General features: G+C 42.5%; 1 protein-coding gene across 1 annotated transcript in view; it reads left to right on the plus strand.

Annotated features, from left to right (window-relative positions):
* LOC122542519 (neogenin-like) overlaps positions 1–18,027 on the plus strand; it is a 209,609-nt gene that overhangs the window by 99,893 nt on the left and 91,689 nt on the right. Inside the window, 1 exon segment of the mRNA XM_087982240.1 lies at positions 16,479–16,754. Within this exon segment, the coding sequence (XP_087838366.1) occupies positions 16,479–16,754 (276 nt within the window).

Consider the following 18,027-nt stretch of genomic DNA (forward strand, 5'->3'; position numbering starts at 1 on the left):
GTTTTTGCCCGAAACATCGATTTTCCTGCTCCTCGGATGCTGCCTGACCTGCTGTGCTTCTCCAGCACCACTCTAATCGAGACACTTATCAATAGGATGGATCTGTTAAAAATTGTGTATGCCTAAGTGTGGGAGTGAGAATATCTGTGTGTTTGTGTATGTATAACAAATGAAAGTATTTGTGTCTGTGTAGTTTGGGAATGAGAGTGTTGGTGTCTGTGTTTGTTTGGAATGAGGGAGTGTATGTCTGTGTTGTGGGAATGACAGAGCGTGTGTGTCTGTGTCCGTATGGGAATGACGGGGCGTGTGTGTCTGTGTCCGTATGGGAATGATGGGGCGTGTGTGTCTGTGCCCATGTCCGTGTGGGAGTGACAGGGCGTGTGTGTCTGTGAAGGTGTGGGAGTGACAGGGCGTGTGTGTCTGTGAAGGTGTGGGAGTGACGGGGTGTGTGTCTGTGTCCGTGTGGGAGCGACAGGGCGTGTGTGAATCACAAAATTGCTACATTGCAGAAGAAGGCTGTGCACCTATCATTTCTGACCATTGTAACTTATTGCCAATCTCCTGTCTATTCCCAACTAACCCTGCACATTGGTCCTTTTTATAAAGTCATCAAATGTCCTCAAGACATTTTGAGGGCGGCACGGTGGCTCAGTGGTTAGCACTGCTGCCTCACAGCACCAGGGACCTGGGTTCGATTCCAGCCTCGGGCGACTGTCTGTGTGGCGTTTGCACATTCTCCTCATGTCTGCCTGGGTTTCCTCCAGGTGCTCTGGGTTCCTCCCACAGTCCAAAGATGTGCAGGTCAGGTGAATTGGCCATGCTAAATTGCCCATAGTGATAGGTGCATTAGGAGGGAGGAGGGGAATGAGTCTGGGTGGGTTACTCTTCAGAGGGTCAGTGTGGACCTGGTGGGCCGAAGGGCCTGTTTCTACACTGTAGGGAATCTAATCTAAGAATGACTCCATTTAACCTGCCTGACCCACGTTTCTAGGCAGTGCATTTCAGATCATAAATTCTTGGTGTGTGCAAATATTTTTCTTGTTTGTATAAGTAAGCAGCACTATATGTATGAGTGTGACGGTACGTGGGTATACTCATGTGGGTCAAGGTATGCATGTGTTCTCGGCTGTGTGCGATTGCATGTCTGTCGTGAAGGAAGGATTCAGGAATGATAATCTGAGGACGCATACCACTTGTCCTCCCAAATGTTGGGAGGGATTGTAATGAGAGTGAAAATGTCAAAAAGTGCTTAATGAAGGTTATCACCTTCAAGATAGTATATATGTATGTATGGAACTGAGTGAGTGTGTCTACATATCTATGGGACTGTGTTTTTCTGCTTATGTATGGGAGTGTGTATGTCTGTGTTCATATGGGAGGGAGAGGTGTGTATGTCTAGGTATGGGGCTGTGTATTCCTGCATATGTTTAGGAATGTGTGTGTCTGTATGTATGGGAGTGAGGGGGAGAGGTGTGTGTATGTGTATGTAGGTATGGGACTGGAAGTGTGTCCCTGTATATATAGGTCTGGGACTATGTGTGTCTGGAAAGATATAGGAATGAGAGAGAGTATGTAGTATGTACACATGGACTGACAGGGATGTGTTTGCTGGTGTATCTGAATCCAAGGGTGACGTATACAACGGGGTGAGTAGAAATGAATAAAGGAGTTTCATTTTCAAACATCAGAAGCTTTTATGATGTCACTATACAGCTGAGAGATTGACCCCTGGTATACTCAGCATTGCCAGCAATAGTTAAAACCCACTGTGGGCAAGAGATGACCAGGGCACAAAACAAGGTACTGTTTAACATTTTACTTTCTGTGTTCACCAATGATTGCTTTGTCCTACTGGAAAGTTTAGTTCTGTCACTGTTCAGCTGGTTTTTGTCTGTGCAGTCATTTTATATGTTAACCAAATCTGTTATTGATTAACTACCACACAAATGACTGCCAGCTTTCCTTTTATTCCAAAAACTTCAATGAGCTCCCAGCCTGCTCTGCAAGTGGGAGGCGAATAGGATTGAGTTCGCCGCTGTTTAGTTCCAGCCATTCCAGAGTTTATTATTACTTTACATCATGCAGTTATCCCGCGTTATTATGCTGCAGAAGTTGGTTGTCTGCTGCCCAGTGCACTCTTTATATTCTAGATGGGCCTTTCATAGCAAGAGCCTGTCAGACCAAAACATCGCTGGAGTTCAGCTCACCTCAGGGAAACCTGGGTTAGACAGCAGCCAAATCAGTCTGGACTTCCATCTCCGGAAAGGTAGATGTGTCATGGCAATTTTTATGGCACTTTCTGCAATATTCTCACTACCTCAGCTCTGATGTGATCTTCACATCTGCTGACACCTGTGGTTAAGATTTTGAACATTTTCCAAGGAGCAGATGTCTGTACTGATGTGGAACAGACTAACTGAGTGGGCTGTGTGTAGACACTGCAGGCAGATCCTTTAAACATTTTCAGGCATTAGGAACACTTCCGGGTTCTCAATCCATAAGGACAAGGTGTGCACTGACATGGGGAATCTTCCAGGAGGCATAGAGTTAAGATGCAACCTCTATATTTGCAGTCCAATTAAAGAAAGCCAGCCAGTTCCTGAGGCAGCAGAGCGGGTTCTCTTGGCTCACTCCAGGCCTGACTGCTGTGAGAGAACTGCTGCACACCAGATACTGGAATGGCAGAGACGCAGTGCTGCTGCTTGTAACATCTGTGGCACTTATGGAAGGTTCATTGCATGTGGCCATTGGCGACATCTACCTTTACAATTCTTCACTCATTGGCAAGGCAGTAGCGATATGGGAAAACATCAGTCTTGCGATTTGCTCCTGGTAAACTCTTCCACAACCCAAAATAACAGCTCCAGGCACCTGTTGTAAGGAGCATACTGTCAGCTTCCTTGGAGTGGACACAGAGGATTGCAACACATTATGGAATCCATGTGCCACTCACAAGATTCCAGCAATGTCTAAAGATAATGATTAATTAGTCAGTTGAAAACCTGCTGCAACCAGGCAGGCAGCCACTGCTGTAAAAATTCTATCTCCAGGAAGATCTCCTGGAGGCAGGAACATGTTAATGTGTGGAGTTCCAGGTTTCCTACCTGTGCTTTCTAAGCTGCCTCTATAGGGCTGGTATGATTCCACCCTACTTTTTTGCTCAATTACCAGTCCTTCCCCATCTTCAGAGTCAAATAAGTCAAAATAAAACTTACAAGTTGACAGCAGCCAGAACCCAGTGTCTATGTAAAGCTGGAAATTAGGCTCCAGTATAACCCAGCTGGCTGGGCCATCTGGGTTAAACAGAAGGACTTCTGTTATGTATAACTAGTGAAACTCTGTGTTTCTCTGGATTTTATGGAGTTTTTATGTTTTACTGAACTTTCCCTTTCAGATGGATGTCAAACCCTCACTTCCTCTCCCCACCCTGACTGGAAATTTCTGGGTGTTACTGAACCCTCCCTTCAGAGTCCAGTCCAACAGCAGTTTGCTGCCAAACTAGTTGGCGCCTGTGTTTACAGTGGACCCTTAATGGATGGGGAATTAGATGAAGTGCTGAAATTAGTGAGATAAGGGGAAAAAATGAGAATGTAGATAAAGGAGTGATGAATGACATTTTATACTGTTTACTGGCCTGGAGGCCTTATTAAGAGATGTGAACAATAATTACCATTTTGCACAGTGGGATCTCTCTCTCTCTAATTCAGTCAACCAGTTTGCACCAACCATTCCACTTTTTACATTAGTCCAAACCTAAACCATCAGAATTCATTGATCCCAGACTCACTGTTAGTAATATTCCAGACCAGTTAGCATTCACCAATACCATGAAAATACCAAAAGGTCGGCACAGTGGTTAGCACTGCTGCCTCACAACACCAGGTACACTGGTTTGATTCAATCCTCGTGTGACTGTCTGTTTGGGAGTTTTCATGTTCACCCCGTGACTTTGTGTGTTATCTCCGTATGCTCTGGTTTCTTCCCAGTCCAAAGATGTGCAGTTAGGTGGATTGGCCATGGTAAATTGTCCCATGGTGTCTAGCGATGTGCAGGCTATGTGGATTGGCCATGGGAAATGCAGGGTTACAGGGATAGGGTAGGGGAGTGGGCTTGGGTGAGATGATCTTTGGAGGGTCAGTGTGTACTTGATGACCCAAATGGCCTGCTTCTACACTGTTGGGATTCTATGATTCTATGGAATAATGTTTACTTATAAAGACCTGCTGTGTTTTCTTCAGGTAAGTATTTTTCTTTTTACAATACCTGCTTCCAATGAAGGATTGAATTCTGCTCAAATCTGTTCTTTTAACATCCCTGTGACAATACTGAAGAGTGTATGAGAAAAATCTTGACATTTTATTTCCTTTCCTTATAATTTTACCTTCCATACTACCTCGCAATCTTTCTTGTCCTGCTCCATTTATTGATTCTACTGTTAGTTATTGCTAGTCTTAATTTTCCCCTCTCGTTCCTCTTAAATTCCTGCATATTTTGCATCCTCCCTGTTTTAAAGTCTGGATCCATCACACTATTGCTCACTTTCACTACCTTTGCCTTGACTCCCTTTAAAACGCACCAGCTCTCAGATTTGAATGAGATGCAGGAACAGACAAGGAGAGACTCTGTCAAACATGCATAGTGAGTTCAGTGTTCTTACTGAAAGTTTGCAGAAGATATAGATTGGTGATCTGGCAAGTAACAGCAAAATGACGAGGAATCTTCTGATTCTTCCACATCGAAATTTGTATTCTGAATGGAGACTGAAAAAAGCTTTAATGAATTCAGTGTTGAAATATAGAATAGCTACATAGCTACATGCATATGTGCACATGTATCGTACACATTAATGAGGAGAATTTGAGGGAGGAGCATAATTAGCATGATTTTCTGTGTGAGCTAAACAATGTGTCAGTATGTGTACTGAACAATGTCTGTGTTTGTGTGCATGTTTGCTGACCAGAGGGTTGTGTAAACTGAGTAGTCTGTGTGCTGAATGGAGTGTTTGAGTGTGTACAGAGTGGGGTCTGTGTAAACTGACCAGTGTATGTGCATACACTGGGTGGTCCGTGTATATGTTTGAATGGGTCTATGTGTGCTCAGCAGGATGTGTGTGCGTGTGTGCTGACTGGAGAGTGTGTATGTCTAATTCAGCAGGTCTGGCAACATTTGTAAAGAGAGAAACAGAGTGAACATTTTGAGTATAGTATGACTTTTTTAGAGTCTGAAGAAGAGTCAAACTTAACTCAACACATTAACTCTGTTTCTCTCTTCACAAATGCTGCCAGACCCTCCAGCATTCTCTTTGTTTCAGATTTCCAGCATCCACAGTATTTTGCCTTTATTCAAAGGTGTGCACACGCTGAGCAGCTGGTGTGTTGGCTGAGGCGTATGTGTCCGGGTGGGGGTTCTGAGTTGTGTTTAAGTGTGGGTGTGTGATAGTGAGTGTTAACATTGTTTCCTTCTCTACTTTTGAGTTTTGTTTACTTTGCCATCTTGTGCTGTACAATGTGACCACACTTCCCAAGTGTGCTTTGTCTGCACACCCAACTTGATCTCCACATTTTTAATTGAAAACAGTTCACTGTGCAATGATCCTAACTGTTCTTGGGATTATTTTTCAGCACTTAATATCGATGCATCTGTCCAGTCATTAAACTCTCTTGCTCTCTGAATGGCATCAGAAAATATGTTTCAACTGGTGTGACATCAATATGGGATTAAGCTTGACTGGTAAACCTCTTGCAGTTTTTACGAATGGCTGTAGTTCTGCAAATGAGAGCCACCTAGTAACAGAAGGCGGGTATTCAGTCCATTAGGCCCATGTTAACTCTGTGTGGAGCAATCCAGTCAGTCCTGCTGCCTCATCCTATCCCTGTGGCCCTGCACGTTCATTTCCTGCTAGTGTCCATCTAATTCCCTTTGAATTAATTGATTGTCTTTACTTAGATCATCCTGGTAAGAAGAAAACTCTGGGTAATTATCCCTCGCTGCCCGCTGCACCTCACCAAAAAAATCTAAATCTGTATTTCCCAGCAACTGTCCATCTCAGTGAAATAATGCTACAGACTGCACGGATGAATTTCTCTTGTTTGGCAAACTCTCACCTATGTGCTTGCGTTGGTGTGACTTTGTTTTAAATTTTGGAATGCGCTGCTTGAAAGAGTGGTGGGAGCAGATTTAACAGGAACATTCCCAAGGGAATTGGATCAGTACCTGAAAAGGAAAGGTTTTCTGGGCATGAGGAAAGTGGCACTAATGGAAAAAGATTTCAAAGAGCCAGCACAGTCACAATAGGTTGAATAGCCTCCTCCTGTGCTGCATCATTCTGTTGGCATCAGCAACAAGGAGAGAGATCCTTTCAGTCTCCTTATCGTCAGTAAAGCTGATGTTCTTTTCAAACTAAGAATCAAAAGAATTGAAGAAAGTGTATCATTTTCTTCAACAATGAAAAGCTCTTTGAACAAATGTACTTCCCTTACACATGCTTCCCCCTTTAAGGTGCAAGCTGATTTTAGTATAGTGAAGGGAGAAGAGGTGATAGTCTAATAGAAGATTTAAAGCCTGCTGAGGTTTTGTGTAGCCTGTACTTTGATGCCCTATCTCTAATTGACACATTTTTCAGCTTCCTTGAATTGGAACAGTTTCTTTGACACTGGTGTTGCTATGGAGATGTTCTCTTTTGTCAGTCAGTATGAAGATTGCACCGAACTGTTTCTTAAAGGGGAAAAAGTTAAATTGTTTTACTTTAAAGCAGCAGAATAACTATGACCCAACGATTCTGTCAGTGCTCTCCCAAGTTTGGTGCTAATTGAGATATTTAAAATGCCAGAAGGATTTGATCATGGTAATACCAAATAGCTATTTCCTGTGATGGGGAGTTGAGAACAATGGCAGGAATCAGGGAAGCATTCTTCCCAGTTTGCTCATTTCTCTAGCTCTCAGTCCACAGTTTGTACACACCAGTGCCCATGCCACATTTTCTGTATGCCCACATCTCAGGACTGCTCCAGCTGATCTCTCGCCTCACTGCTGTAGCTGTGAACAATCTTCTCCATCATCTTGGAGTTTTTCAGTAATAAGAAAAAATGGTGAATGCGGGAAATGTAAAATAAAAGCAAAAAATGCTGGAAGTATTGTGATATTTCACTTTCATATTTGTGTTTATGTCATTGTCAATTGTTTTCTGGGAATACCCCTTATGAAGAAATTCTCTTCTTAGCTGTTTTACTTTTATCCTGGTCTCATACTGATCCCCAACTCCTCCACAATCCGTAGTATTCCTCAATCATAGATTTTTAAAACACTGCTGGACTTGGACACAGTGACTCATTCTGGTCAGACCCCCAGCACTGTTAAATTATTTTCCCCAATAAGACTTAATGTTAGTGCTTTTTTTTACTTAAAGCTGCTGACTGGATTTTTGAGTATATAGCTTCATGTTCTTTTAAGTTCATCCAGTCAAACTGCTTCCCCATCAGTGATATGCCTGTGACATCCCCCCCACCCCCTGCCTCACTCCACTTCTTTCCTACTACTTCACCTTTACTTAACTGATACTGTGCTCTGGAAATTAGTCAAATTCACCTTAAATACAGAAACTCATTATTCTTTTGCTGTCCTTCACGGCTCAGGTTAAGACAGTATGGAGCTCCTTGCAACCACTGGCACACACTATTGAAATGGTACTAACATAAAAAGCTGAAATTGTTGAATCATACTATACAGAAAGTGGCTATTTAGCCTGTTGTGTCTGGGTTGACTCTGTAAAGAGCTATCTAGTTAGTTCCCCATTGCCCCGAAAATTTTTCCTTTTCAGTGATTTTATGCCATTTGCTTTTGAAAGTTACTATTAAAACTGCTTCCACCATCCTTTCAAGCAGCATAGCTTGCTGTGTAAAAAATGTTCTCTGCATCTCAGTATGGTTCTTTTCCAAACTTCTCTTTCCTTCATTCTCTGTCCTCTAGTGACAGACCCAACTGTCAGTGCAAATAATGCAATCCTTAATTACTGGTTTTGGGGAACCTGACTTCGGGAGAAGATGTGATGAATACACTGCTGTGTTGGAGGAAAGCAATTTTATTGCACCTTAACCACAGAAAGCAAATTGTACTAAGGAGTATCCCTGACTACAGTATAGAAGGCACATGGTGAGACCACATGTATGATTCTGTCCGTCAGTTGCCAAGTGGAAGCTTTGTACTTCTCCCAAAGGGAAAGGGATGAACATCTGTGACTTCCACACATCGGGCTGTGAGAACTAGGATAACACTGCCTGCTGACAATGCCATTCCGACAGTTTCATCCATGTAGGAAGGGATGAAAAAGTGAGGTAACAGCAGTGAATATAAATGTGCTGGAGATCGTTGAGAGAAGGTTTATTAGGTGAATAACTGATTGGGAGGGTTGTCTGATAAGGAACAGTTGGGCGGGCTAGGCTTGTATCCACTAGAGTTTAGAAGAGTAGTTGATGACTTAATTGAAACATACGTAAGATCTGAGCGCTCTTGAGATGATGGGTGAGAAGAGGATGCTTCCTTGTGTGAGTGAATCTGAACTAAGGGTCATTGTTTAAAAATCAGGGTTGCCCATTTAAAACAAAGGCGAGGCAGTTTTTTTTCTGCGGGTTGTGAGTCTTCGAAACACAATCTTACACAGTGGAAGCAAAGTCCTTGTGTATTTTAAGTTAGAGGTGGCTACTTTTCTTGTTCAGTAAGAGAATGAAATGTTGTCACGAGTAGTTGCAAATGCACACTTGAGGTGGCGATCAGATCTGCCATGATCTTATTGAATAGCAGAGTCGGCTTAAGGGGCTGAGTGGCCTTCTCCTGCTCCTAATGTATATGTTTACATGTTTCTCACCGAACAGTACAAGGTGCTGTCAGAAGCAATAACACAGAGTGCGACAGGTGGAAACAGCTGCTGGAACTTGATGGATATCACTGGGAAGAGTCAACATAGTTCATGTTTGAGCTGAGAGGTTTGTTTGACTTTATTTTCAGACATTGGAGCTGAAAAGATGGATAAGCAGAGTAGCAGTGTCTGTAATGTTGACCCACTGACTCAGTGAACAGTGACTGAACATTGCCAGATTGTATCCTCCCTCTGTGGCTGTTTGTCACACTCTATTCAACCTACATCGGAGCATGCACTCAGTCTCCAGATTTTGTATAAGTTCTGTATTCGCTTTTGTAGAATTTTGAATCATCTGTCTTCCTTTCCTGATCAAATTGCTGGAAAAATTCAGCAGGTCTGGCAGCATCAGTGCAGAGAAATCCAGTGACCCTTTGTCAGAACCACTCGACCTGAAGTGTTAACTTTTTTTCTCTCCACAGATGCTGCCAGATCTGAGCTTTTCCAGCAATTTCTATTTTTGACTGATTTACAGTATCAGTTCTTGCAGCTTTTATTTGGCAATACAATGCAACTTGTTTTTTGCAACAAAGATTTTTCTAATTTCAGAATTTTGATTTGCAGACTAGTCACTGGTTGTAGCTAACAGAGTTCAACATTGCTTTGAAATTCTGTAAATTTTAATTCGAGGGGTTTGGCTGGATTCCAAGTCTATCGAGTGGCCTTCCTACTGTGGAGTCAAACAGGACATTCTAAACATCTGTTGGTCTGACTGTACTTGAATTAAGACTTGGGTGGTCTCAGAACTCCAATTCCATACTTTTTCTGTGCAGGTACAAAATCTCTGATGCAGAATGTCTCCTTGCTATCAGTTGGAGTGGATTGCAGACTACAGTAATTTTGGTTCCATTCCGGATGATAATGAGAGCTGCATTGCTGGAACACACTCGTCAACCTGGATCTCACTTGTGAATCTTAGCAGACTGCTTCCTCCTGGTTTAGGATTTACAATGAGGCCCATAAATGTTGCTCATTTTGAGCTCCAAAATCTAATTTTGCATTTAACCAGTTTTATCTGTTTATTTTCTCCTGCCTCCTGTCCCTTTAATAATGTGTCTTTTTCATTCTGACACTGATACGTAATGAACATTGGAGACACAAAATGTAGAAACCACACAGAGCAACAATCGATTTGTCAGGCAACAAGCTGCTGACTGTGTTTGTGGATGTTCTGTTGACAATAGCACACTGACACTAAAATAGCCAAGGAAAACAGGTGAGCCCACTGAAGAGATTCCTAGGCAATTGAGACCGATTAATAGTGCACGGGTTGCAGGATTCCTAGATGACAGGAACAGTCTGTGAAAATAGATTTGGGATTGACTGGGATTGCCCAGGTAGAGAAGTTTGAAGATCCAACTCGAGTCCCAAGAATTAAATTGCTTTCTGGTGTATAGGGTGGAGAGTGGGAGTGGGGCAGAGACCTACATCAGTAATGGATGTAGTCACTGTAGGAGTTTCAGTAGCCAATTGTTTAGGTACTTAAAAAAGACTTGAAGGTTTTTGTGGCACAGTAGTAGTGTCCCTGCATTTGAGCCATGAGGCCAGGATTCAAGTCTCACCTGCTCCAGAGGTGTGGAATAATATTGGAAATATTTAAAACAAGCAAGACGTGAATAGAAAAAAGACTTGATGAAGTATGTGTTTGTATGTGGGGAAGACGTTGGTGCGTTTATGATTGTGTGTAATATATATAGATAGAGATATACCTGTAAAGGTGTGTGCACAAATTTGGTAGGGACTTTCCTGAATTTCTCTAAGCCATCAGTTTGGAGAGGAGGGGATTTACCTCAATTCATTCACTCACTCAGAACAGAAATGTCTCTTTGCTCTTCACTGACAAACTGATCACCTCACACATTTGCTATTTTTTTTCCTATCAAAGTCTGTAGCTGCTATTTGGCTACTGAAACTGTGGGTGCTAGCTGTTATTTTTGTTCAAAGCATGTGCCAATTTTACTGAGAAAGATATTCTAACTGTGCTGACATAAATCTTTCTTGACTTTTGAAAGAACCACAGTTTCCTGATTGCCAGGAGTATATGGATTAGGCCTGGTCCTAATAAAACTAGTCTATGATATCATTGATGAGGGCGGTCTTATGTATTTGAGCATCCCAGGGCCCTGAGTTATTACTCAGGCTGTTAGGATGTTGACCTTGAACTTTGTAGCCAATGGGTCTATTAGGCTCCAGAATCTTATTAATGATGTCATGTTATTATGTTTCCTGTGGTTGGGGAGACTAGAACCATGGTGCATAATTTAAAAGTAAGGAGGAGCCACTTAAGTCTGCAATGAGGGACTTTTTTTAACTCAGAAGGTTGTAATCTTTGGAATTTACAGATGGCTGTAGAAGCTCAGTTTTGAGTTGGTTGATGGATTTCTGATTGCCAGTGACATACGGGGTTATGGAATGGGTTAAAAGGCATTGAAGTGTTTAATCAGCCATGATTGTATTGAATGGCAGGGCAGGCTCAAATGGCCTCCTCCTGTGCCTTTCCTCTTAGGTCATGGAGTGGAAACACATCTCACTGTTTCCATTTACTCTGCACATTGGTATTTGGAAAAAATAAGAGATTCTTCTTCCTCTTCAAATTTAAATTTGAATAAAAATTTCCTCCTCAGCTTTCCCCCTACCCCTGTTAGTTTCATCATCAGTTCAGTGTTTGTCTGTTCTTTCTTACAGCTGGTAATGATGCGAGCACTGGTGCTTTGTGTGTTGAAAGCTGGATCACAGCTGGAATTGATCAGCATTCTCCCTGGCTTGCATCCTCTCCCTCTCGTTTGCTTTTTTAAAATTCATTTATGGGATGTAGCTGAATAAAAATAGAAAAAAATTGATGTGCTGAATTGCTGGTGTTTGTCATGTCATTATTTACTGTGAAGAGAATGAGTAATCAGAGTTATAAGCTTCCCACAACTCTTGTGTTGCCATAGGTCCTACATAGTATGAGAAGATAAAGCTCCTGCTTCTATTTCTAGTTGCTACTGAGTTTCACTGATGTGACCTGGCTGGGTTTAAACTGGAAAGCAACCAGCGCAGTTCCTACTCTGATCACTGCCCCTGCTGGAAAGAAAGTGGTCTGATGGAGAAAGGGTGGAATTAGCTGTGTTGCCATCTTTGATGATGCAGGATGATACTGGGATGCTGGTCACCATGGAAATGTAACACAGCAGCATCAGGAGAACAAGAGGCAGGAAATAAATCAGTGAAAGAAATATTCTGTTCATTTGCAGTTAAGAGTTAACCACATTTCTGTGGGACTAGAGTCACATTTAGGCCAGACCAGGTAAGGACACCTGTTTCCTTCCCAAAAAGACATTAGTGAACTAGGTGGGGTTTTCTCACAATCAACAATGGATTCGTGGTCATTATGGTCATTAGAGTCTTAATCCCAGATTTTTATTGAATTTAAATTCCACCATCTGCTATGGCATAATTTGAACCTGAGTCCCCAGAACCTTACCTGGTCCCCTAGGTTAACAGGCCAGTGATTATACCACTAGACCATAGCCTCTGCCAGAAAGCGTGCAGAAAATGAATGAGTTGGTATGCAAATGTGCAGAATTGAGAGCTTTGATAGAAGCTGGAATCAGATGTAATTGTATTACAGTTGAGAAAATGTAACCACAAAGACATGAGGGAGGAACTGGCCAGAGTTGATTGGAAGGCGAGCTGAGCAGGGAAGATGGTGGTGGGGTAATTCAAGAGACACAGCAGAAATTCAGCCTAAGGAAGAAGAAACATACTATGGAGAGGGCAAAGCAACCATGGCTGACAAGGGAAGTCAGGGACAGTATAAAAACAAAAGGAAAATCATACAAAGTAGTCAAGATTAGTGGGAAGCCAGAGGATTGGTAAGCGAACAGAACCACAACAACGAGCAACCGAGCTACAAATCTTTTCACAAACTTTGATTGGTAAGCCTTTAAAAGCCAGCAGGAGGGAAGGGCGGGTGGGAAGTAGATGGAATCTGGGTAAGCTAGTTAGTAATTTAAAAGAAGATGGCAAGAGTTTTTTTGGATATATAAAAGATAAGAGAGCAAAAGTAGACATTGGACTGCTGGAAAATGAGGCTGGAGAAGTAGTAATGGAGAACAAAGAAATGGCAAAGAAACTGAATAGGTACTTTGCATCAGTCTTCATGGTGGAAGAGACCTGCAGCATACCATTCAAGAGAGTCAGTGGCTGAGTGTAGAGGCCATTACTGAGGAAAAGGTGCTGGGGAAGCTGAAGGGTCTGGTGATAAATCACCCAGGCTGAATGGACTACTCCCCAGACTTCTGAAGGAGATTAGCTGAGGAGATTGCAGAGGCATTCAGCAATCACTGGAGTCAGGGAGGGTCTCAGAGGACTGGATAATGTAACACCCCTCTGTAAGAAGAAGGGAGGCAGAACATTGGAAATTCTAGGCCGGTTAGCCTGACCCTGGTTGTCGGGAAGATTTTGAAGTCCATTATTAAGGATGAGATTGCAGGGTACTTGGAAGAACAGTATGTAGTAAAATAGCATGGCTTTGTCAAGGGGAGGTCATGCCTGGCGAATCTCTTAGAATTCTTTGAAGTAATGAGCAAGTTAGATAGAGGATAATTTACGGTTAGTTCTGCTATAATGCGGTAGTTCTGTTCTTGTGCAACTCCATGCTATAAGAAAATGGTGCAATAGCAGCACCATTTAAACTAATGGGGCCAAAATCGCATTATAACCAATATATGCTTCAAATGTTAGTGCTTTAGAAACAGTGTCTCCAGTTTGTCAATCACAGTACAGTGAATTCACATCAAAGAAACGCGTATTAAGGCAGAACGACCTGTATTTGGATTCCAGAAGGCCTTTGACAAGGTGCTGCATGGAAGTTGCTAAACAAGATAAGAGCCCATGATGTTAGAGGCAAGCTACTGGCATGGATAGAGGATTGGCTGACTAGCGGAAGGCAGAGAGTGGGGATAAAAGGGTCTTTTCAGGATGGCAACCGGTAACTAGTGGAGTTTTACAGGGGTCTGTAACTATTCACGTTATACATTAACAATCTGGACAAAGGAGCTGAAGGCATTGTTGCTAAGTTTGCGGATGACACAAAGATAGGTGGAGGGAGAGGTAGTGTTGAGGAGACAGGGAGGTTACTGAAGGACTTAGAGAAGCTAGGTGATTGGGCAAAGAAATGGCAGATAGAATACAGTGTGGGAAAGAGTGAGGTTATACAGTTTGGTAGGAAGAAGAGAGGTACGGTTGCTGGCAGGTGGGACTAGATAGGGTTGGGATATCTGGTCGGCATGGACGGGTTGAACCGAGGTGTCTGTTTCCATGCTGTACATCTCTATGACTCTATAAACCATTTTCTAAATGGGGAAAGGCTTTGGAAACCTGAAGCAAAAAAGCATTTAGAAGTGCTAGTTCAGGATCTTTAATGTTAACTTTAAGAGGAAGGGTTTAGAGGGATATGGGCCAAATGCTGGCAAATGGGTCCTGACTTATTTAGGATACCTGGTTGGTATGGATGAGCTTGGATTGAAGGGTCTGTTTTGTGCAGTATATCTCAAATTTACAGGTTCTGTTGACAGTTGGGCAATTGCAGTGATAGCATTCATTTCTCGAGGGATAGAATAAAAGAACAGGGATGTACTATTGAGCCTGTATAAGGCTCTGGTGAGACCACATTTGGAATGTTGAGAGCAATTTTGGCCCCATATCTAAGGAAGGATGTGCTGCCATTGGAAGGGGTTCAGAAGAGGTTCACAAGAATGATGTCAGGAGTGAAGGGCTTGTCATAGAGCAGCGGTTGAAGACTCTGGTTCTGTCCTCAATGGAGTTTAGAAAGGTGAGGGGGGAGCCTGACTGTAACTTACAGAATACCGTGGTGATGCCTAGATAGAGTGGATGTGGGGAAGATGTTTCCACTCTTCGGAGAGACTAGGCCCCGAGGGCACAGCCTCAGAGTGAAGAGATGATCCTTTAGAACTGAGATGAGGAGGAATTTCTTCAGCCAGAGGGTGGTGAATCTGTGGAACTAATTGCCACAGTATGCTGTGAAGGTTAAGTCACTGAGTGCCTTAAAGACTGAGACCGGTTCTTGATTGGTAAAGGGATCAAGGGTTACAAGGCAAAGGCTGGAGAATGGGTTTGAGAAACATATCAGCTGTGTTTGAGTGGTGGAGCAGACTAATAGGCCAAATGGTCTCCTTCTGCTCCTATATCTTATGGTCTTAAGGATATCCTTCTATATGGAGTGTGTTCCAAATCCCACTATTAAATGTAACTAAATAATCCAAAGAACTGCTGATGTTGGAGATCCAAAACAAAAACAGAAATTACTGGCAAAATTTAGCAGGACTGGCAGCCACTGTGAAGATTTAGCAGAATTAAAGTTTCAAGTCCAGTTCTGATGAAGAATCATTGAACTTGAAATGTTCATTCTGCTTTTTCCCCTCAGATGCTGCCAGACCTGCTGAGTTTCACTAGCAGTTTCTGTTTTTGTACTAAATGTACTTGTTGGGCAATCTATGAAACTATACTGCAAAATAGATCTAAAAATGGTCTGAGTGTCAAACTAGCACATGATGTTAACACTCTGATAAATTTGCAGCACAGGCCAATACTCGTTGTGGATTGGTGCTCATGTAGTTAATTATAGAAAAGACCTCCAATACTTTGGAAAACTTCAACTAAGCACTCAATTCTTTCACTGTTAACGATTGGAATGCTGACTTCCTTCAGGAATTCTCCTTCTATAGTTCCATAACTTTTAAAATGCAATGTTCTTTTCAACTTATTGTAGTTTCCTGTTTCATTCAATTTGGTTCCCAACAAGAAAAGTTTCAAACATCTATTACAAGCTGACCACAAACTTCTCTTTTTGAATTGAAACTTTTGGCAGCCGGATCGCACTTCAGAGCCCTGGAAATAATGTTTGAAGGATACCAAACCTGAATCCTTTACATTGATCTGGAACATTTCAAATGTTGCTCATTGACTGAGCTATGATAGTTCTCCTTGGAGTCACCCTGATCAGAGCTATCCCTGCTGTCCTGCTTCCAAGGACAGCAGGTGTTGGCCTTGGCTCAGTGGTACGCAAGGTCACCTCTGAGCCAAGTTCTACTGCAGAAGTTTGAACACAATATTGAGGCTGACATTTCAGTACAGTAACTGAGGGAATGCGGCACTATCAGAGATGTTGTACTTCGGATGAAACATTAAACTGAGTGCCCACCTGCCCTCTCAGGAGGATTTGAAATTCCTACAACCATTGTCTTGATGGAGAGCAGGGAAATTCCCTGGTGTCCTAGCCAATATTCATTCTTCAATCAACATTACTAAAGCAGATAATGTAAATATTTATTTAATTGCAATTTGTGGAAACTGGCTGTGCACAAATTGGTTTCCTGCATGACAACTGTGACTATGCTTTGAAAGTGTTTCAATGTCTGTAAAATTCTTTGGGATGCTCTGAAGTGATAAGAAACATTGTGTAGAGCGTGCTTTTGTGTCTGTGTGGTTAGGATGATTGGTAACAATTTGTTTGTTGGTATTATATCCAGGGTAAAGTGATTCATGGCCTTGCCTGTTTCAGGTCTTCCCCGATTCAGTGGTCAACCCCAAGCTGTCTTTGTGCATCAAGGCGACACCACCCTGTTAGGATGCGAGGTGAATAGTGATCTTGTTCCTTTTGTGAGGTGGGAACACAACCGTCAGCCTGTAGTGTTGGAAGGAAGGTTCCTCAAACTGCCCAGTGGCTCCTTGGAGATCGGCAATGTCTCTGACAGTGATGCTGGATCGTACCGCTGCTCTGTGGAAACCGCCGGTCTCTCTAAAATGAGCGAAGAGACAGAGCTCACCATTTCACCAGGTAACTGTCTATCCAGCAACTAGGGTAGAGTGATGTAAAAAAACTGGGGCGATGGCCAGGCTGCTGTTTTTCACCTGTGGACACGGGGGCAATTTTTTAAAAAAAAAACCATTGTTTGAGAGTGGAATGACCTGCCTGAGGAATGACCTGCAGGTACAGTTACAACATTTAAAAGACATTTTTATAAGTACATGGATAGGAAATGTTTACAGGGAGATGGCCCAAGCGCAGGCAGGTGGGACTAGTTAAGTTTGGAATTACGGTTGGCATGGATTTGTTGAACCAATGGGTCTGTTTCTGTGCTGTATGACTCTATGATGACCCCAGCGTTTGTGAAGTGAGTTTGGGTAATTTTAATCCAGTGTGCAACTGCTTTTATTTCAACATTGTCAGCAATCTCACAGAGAGCGTAAGATGATGGGTAAGTAAATGTGAACTGTCATTCTGTTACAGTTGGGGTTACTCCAAAATTGATGTTAAGTAAAGTAAGCTTTTACTTTGTCAAACTTTGTCAGTGTACCACTGTAGCAAGCAACCTTTGCCTCAGTGAACTCAAGATTAATTCTGCAAAAAAATTTTAAAATCTATACTGTTACTCATTCTGCAGTTGCATTTTGCAAAGGCAAATCCGGGCAGGACTTAGACATTTAGTGGTAAGGTCCTGGGGAGTGTTGCTGACCAAAGAGATCTTGGAGTGCAGGTTCATGGAACATAGAATGGTACAGCATAGTACAGGCTCTTCGGCCCTTGATATTGTCCTCGCCTTTTATCCTACTCAAGATTAGACTAACCTATATACCCTTCATTGTACTATTCCATGTGCCTATCCAAGAGTCGCTTAAATGTCCCTAATGTATCTGACTCTACTACCACTGCTGGCAGTGCATTCCACACACCCAGCACACTCTGTAAAAAAGCTACCTCTGACATCTCTCCTATACATCCTTCCAATTACCTTAATATTATGCCCCCTCATGATAGACATTACCACTGTGGGCAAACGTCTCTGGCTATCCACTCTATCTAAACCTCTCAACATCTTGTACACCTCTATGAAGTCACCTCTCATCCACCTTCACTCCAATGAAAAAGCCCTTGCTCCCTCAACCTTTCTTCATAAGACATGCGCTCCAGTCCAGGCAACATCTTGGTAAATCTCCTCTGCACCCTCTCTTAAAGTTTCCACATCCTTCCAATAATGAGGTGACCTGACCTGAACACAATATTTCAAGTATGATCCAACCAGGGCTGTGTAGAGTTGCAGCATAACCTC

Source organism: Chiloscyllium plagiosum, unplaced genomic scaffold, assembly GCF_037043375.1.
Source record: "Chiloscyllium plagiosum isolate Xiang-an unplaced genomic scaffold, Cpla_swu_hap1 HiC_scaffold_42, whole genome shotgun sequence".
In the NCBI taxonomy this organism is placed as follows: domain Eukaryota; kingdom Metazoa; phylum Chordata; class Chondrichthyes; order Orectolobiformes; family Hemiscylliidae; genus Chiloscyllium; species Chiloscyllium plagiosum.